This window comes from Leptosomus discolor, chromosome 2 (genome assembly GCF_034619465.1).
Source record: "Leptosomus discolor isolate bLepDis1 chromosome 2, bLepDis1.hap2, whole genome shotgun sequence".
Lineage (NCBI taxonomy): Eukaryota > Metazoa > Chordata > Aves > Leptosomiformes > Leptosomidae > Leptosomus > Leptosomus discolor.
The window spans coordinates 35,678,230-35,683,401 of NC_141392.1; the positions used below are offsets into that span (position 1 = coordinate 35,678,230).

Consider the following 5,172-nt stretch of genomic DNA (forward strand, 5'->3'; position numbering starts at 1 on the left):
GGACTCCATCCTCTAGAAGATAAACATTGTAATTTGTGCATTGATTACAGCTCATTTACCTTCCTTATCCAAAACCCTGTATTTCCTCCTCCCAACTGGATTCAGAAGCAAAGGCCTGAGCCTTTATACAAAGAAGCTAATGGATTCTAATGGCTTACCCTGATGTGATGTCATTCAACCACAGCAGCACTTCATTTTCCCTCCTGTATTCAGGGAAGGAAAAGAAATAAAGACTGCATCCACATGCAACTGTCTCATCTAAACACCACCTCTTTCAAATCCCATTATTCCCATTATTCTCATTGTAGTCAAGTTTTCCCATGCTTTCATTTTAGTAGATTCTTTCCTTGCCCTTAAACTTAAGAAAAAAGAAGAATCCATCTTTAGCTCCCTACATTTCTCAGATCACTTTTCACTAATTCCAAACAAGTCATTCATATATATAGTATTTATTTTGTAGTGGTGACCAGCTTTTGCTCATTGTTTCTTCAACTCTAAATTTACTTCATATTAAAAAAAAATCCTGATTTAATTATGTTACTTTCACTTTTTATTTAAAATACCTAGTACCCAAGCAATGCTCCAAAAACCAGAAACCAGCACCAAAAAAACCCCAAACCAAACACAACCAAATCAACCCACTTACAACATAATACTGTACGCGCTTTTTAAAGACTTTTGATCTTCTTTTTCCCAACTGTCCCAAATTCCCGTTCCCACCATGTGTTGTTTCTTTCAGTTGCATTCTGTTTCCTCACCCCTTTTCTTATTTCTCCACACACTCCCAGTTCTTTGTCAAAACAATTCTTTCTCCATGGGAGTGGACCGCCGACCCAGTCAGACAGTACAGTCACCAGTGCTTCTCCACACTCACAGTAAACAAAACTAGTCCACCCAATTGCTGTTCTAGTACCTGCTGCCTACTTAGCCCACTGGGGCCACCCGCACACTCTTTTTCTCTCCCCTCTTTCTCTTCTCTAGTCACTTCAGAAGGTGAGTAGATGCTTTCTCACAGCATTTTTCCTTGGCAAGTACCACTCGGCTTGTTTTTCCTTATTCTCAGTTGTGTCCTATACAAGAGGCCTGTTTTAATCTCATGGTTACAGGACGAGTATAAAGCAAATAATTAAAGCTGGCACTCCACCAATAGCACCCATTTCACTAACAGGTTAATATCACATGTGCACTCCACCCTATCTTACTCATAGGAATTAATTCTTGGGCTCTCTTCCTGTCCCTTTGTTTCTGCAACCTGTTCTTGTTTCTATTTGGTCCTTCCCTGGTACTGATCACCATGTTTAGTGCTCACTTGCCTCTGTCCCCCACAAGACTCTTGTTTACCCACAGTACCCTCCTTTTCCTCTCTCTTTAGTCCATGAACATCCTTAACACCACACCTCTACTTGCATTCCTCATCATCACCTCATCACATCTCTACTGGCATTCCTTATCATCAGTAACAAGTTCTTTTATTTCACTTGGTCCAAATTAAAGATAAAAAACCCACTAACATTTAGAAAGAAACAGGCTGCTTAGCATGGCTAGGAAGAACAGAGTAAGAAGCAACATATGAACAGCAAAACCTGCAGCTCTTTCGGAAAGGTGTAATCTCTCATGAGGAATGACAAGGCTCAGGGGCCAAACCTCCTGGCACAATACCAGAGCACAGTCTGTCTTCATCTATCTCTGGGGTCAACGTGAATATCCACAGAATGCAAAGGTGGAAGACCACACCATCTCACCTCTCCCCAAACAAAAAACCCACCACATTTCGTCTTCAAGGTGAACGAAGGAACAAGCAAGCAGGTGAAGAAGCCAAAAGAGTTGTAGCTGCCAAGATATTTCAAACAACACTAAAGTGTCAGTCATTCAATCCATACCTTGACTCCTTTCCACTACACAAGCAGTGTTATTGTGCAGGCAATTATTTCTGTACGTACTAGTCTTCCTAGGGCACTTCATGTTCCCTTCCTTCTACCAGACTTGTCCATCTATTACAGCATCTAACAAATCCACGCACAATTGCAACAACATTTTCTTGATAGTTGGCCACATAAGCATTAGAGAACATAGCCAAACAAAGCCTTTTGCTTCTGAACTTCTGAAATGCATTGCTAGTGAATGCCATGCAGTAGAATGCAACTGCTCTGCAAGTCAACTTTGTCGCAAATGAAGTATTACAAGAAATATTTAAATCACATTTTATTTTTCAAATTCAAAAATAACAATTAGCTTTATTTAACATGTTACACATCTCACATTTAAAATATCATGCTCTATTTAAATGTCTGAGTGACAACACTATACAAATAAAATGTTACACAAAATATATTTAAGAAAATGTTTTGGTCTTCAATCTGAACAATAAATAGACAGGCACTTCTACATATACAAAGGAAGCAACCACTATTTAGAATAACTCTTAGAAGCAAGATGTGGAAATATAGAAGAAGATCTGAGTTTTGAGAACACGTTTAATTCTACATGAGACATCATGCAACTTCAAAGTTTGTTTCAAAATCTGAAACTCTTAGGATCTGCACAATTCTAGACTTGCTACCACTTTGTAAGAGATCCAAACCATGCTCTCATAAGCAACGTGCAATTTCAGTTATTTGCATCAAGTCAAGCTACCTGATCACATTTAGTGCCAGAACAGAAACAAGGACTAACCAGAGTAGCTTTTCACATAAGTAACATGAGCAACGAGTCAGCTTTACCTCACATAAGCTTGGGGCAGACCTAACTGTACCTACAGCCCAGCCCCAAACAAAATCTCTTCTTCCTTTTCCTTATATATTCAGCTCTTTTATGGTGTGTTTCAAATAGTATCATGCTTTTTTTTTTTGAAAAAAAAAAAGCATAATCTAACAAAAGGGTAAATTATTCAGAGACAGGCACAAAAGATCGTAAGTAAAAGAGAAAATACTGTTCTGGGGTGCAAAAAGACTGAAAACTATAAATTAAAAAATTCAATAGTTAAAAGTCTCGTAAGAGTGTTTCACACTTAAAGTAAAACTACATTCCTCCAATTTGTGAATTTTCAATTTACAGTGGTTTCCACACACCCACACACAAACACTACTCAAGGAAAAATGTTCTTCCACCATCACAATTAATGAAAGATGCACTGTAGTAGGTAACCCGTTTCCAATACAGCCAACCAGTCACTATCAGCTACTTACATCCTTAAAGTCCTTCTTAAAATTAATTTAAGACAAATATTGAAACATAATGACCACCAGGACAGTGGAAAAGTCAGGACCAAGTCTTCAAGCCATCCCCTCCAATTTTAGTATTATTCTCATTTTCAAAAGTACAGGAAAAAAGTTTCCAGAGAGAATTAAACTATTAAACAGAGCTCCAATGGTCCACCAAGAAAGTTAGAGCCAAACTCGGAAAGTTACTCGGACTTAAGATGGCTAGGCACACTAGTTTAACAATTTAAGTGTGGATCTTGCAAGCGTGTCCAAATCTTAATCATTTCTTGAGGTTTTCTACTATGTACTAACATCAAGTTTGTGTAGGAACATATGTTATTTCTGTATTTCTCTTCAATATCAAACGTTTTGAAGCCTTTGTGTTTTTCCGGAGCAAGCCCAAGCTTCTGAAGGCACATTCCAGTATAAACATCATCAATAGGGTAAAGGAGTACCTGGTCAGACGCATTATTCAGTCTTAATGCCAGATCACCAGAGTACAGAAACCCACCGCCTCCTGCATACGGAGGATATGAACCTTCATAAACACTTTCTGGGATGTAGTACTTTAATTTTTTTTCTCTATGAGGTCCAGCATCTTTGATCACATCACCTATAAATAAGTCTTTGGCTTTGTCCTTTGATAAGCTCTTCAAGTAATCCAGGATCTGATGGGTATTCACAAAAACATCATCATCACCCTTAAAAATAAACTGGACATCTGCACAACTGCTGCTCACCCACTTCAGAAACAGCACCTCTTTCAGAGTTAAATTGAAGAAAGTGTCTCTGTAGTTCCAGAGGAGAATGTCTTGGTGGGTTTCACTCTCAAATTTTATCATGTCTGAAAGGTCAGGAAAATTATCCTCTGGTGGGGTCTGTCCAAGTAAGAAAACCCTTTTGACTGTCACATCCCCCGATTTTATTTCCTTGCCCCAGGATTCCCTAATTGCTTGCCTTCTATCAAAATGGGGTGTAAGTGACTTAATAGCCAGCAGCAGAAAAGGTTTGTGTTTGCACTTGTTTGGCTGATCCATTAATAACGAGTAATTTCTACATCTCAAATAAAGTAGGAAGTCTTTGAATCTGTCTGGCAAGTTTGCAAAGTCACTAACCTCTGAAGACACCCACGGGTCTGGTTCACAGGAACTGAGAATGCTTGAGTTAGAAGCTAAGTTCTCTTCCACAGTCATATTGGAAAGCAAGGTCAGAATAGGATTGTACAGAAGTTCAAGCTTCTGTTGCTGTTTGTTCCAATAAGCTTTGTGAGGAGTGTATTTTCTCCAGAATTTGCTGTGCGGTATAATAACACGGCCTTTTGCATTCTTCTCTTGGCTGCCACTTTTTGAGACTTCCACAATCACATAAATAAAAATGTTTACCATCATCAGAATTCCCAGCAGCTTTAATCTTCTGCGTCCAACACTCATTTCTCATATCTGGAAAGAGAAAAAAAAAAAGACAGATTTTTAGCCCTCTTCCTGTCAAGTTCCTGATCTCATAAAAATACAGACTACTTTCAGACGAAGAATGTGCAAGCTCTAAAAATCAGATCTTACCTACACCCCCAAAAAAGTCAAAACTAATCTACTTCTAATACATGCACACCTATAGCTCGTAGGGGTTCGGGGTTTCATCAGCAAACAAGAAGCTGGTTAAGAATATGAAATTTCCATTTGCTACTTCGGAATTTTGCATAGCATTTCACAGTGCGTCTAAACAAGTCAGCAGGTTTTGCTCCTCCTTTAACTCTCCCTGAAACACCTGACTGTGTAGCAATTAGAATCTGAGCCCTCTGCTTGGCAAAGGCAGACAGAGAAACTTTCTTTTTTTCTGTTAATAAGGTGAGTTTAAGAGTATAAAATAAATTGCTATATGATAAGGTCAGTTATTTAAAAATTATATTTCAAGCTTTTATACCTGCACTCTTATATTCTTCAATCACATAATAGGCATTTTAAAGTGTACAATT

General features: G+C 38.3%; 1 protein-coding gene across 1 annotated transcript; it reads right to left on the reverse strand.

Moving 5' to 3' along the window:
• Window positions 1-2,949: 2,949 nt before the first annotated feature.
• Window positions 2,950-4,630, reverse strand: B3GNT2 (UDP-GlcNAc:betaGal beta-1,3-N-acetylglucosaminyltransferase 2). Its single transcript, XM_009954016.2, has one exon. It carries the CDS (start codon window positions 4,628-4,630, stop codon window positions 3,437-3,439), a length of 1,194 nt encoding a protein of 397 aa, XP_009952318.1. The 3' UTR covers window positions 2,950-3,436.
• Window positions 4,631-5,172: the final 542 nt, after the last annotated feature.

Excerpts from the sequence above, each read along its gene's own strand:
- B3GNT2 (XM_009954016.2), bottom strand. The coding sequence starts at position 4,630 with ATGAGTGTTGGACGCAGAAGATTAAAGCTGCTGGGAATTCTGATGATG.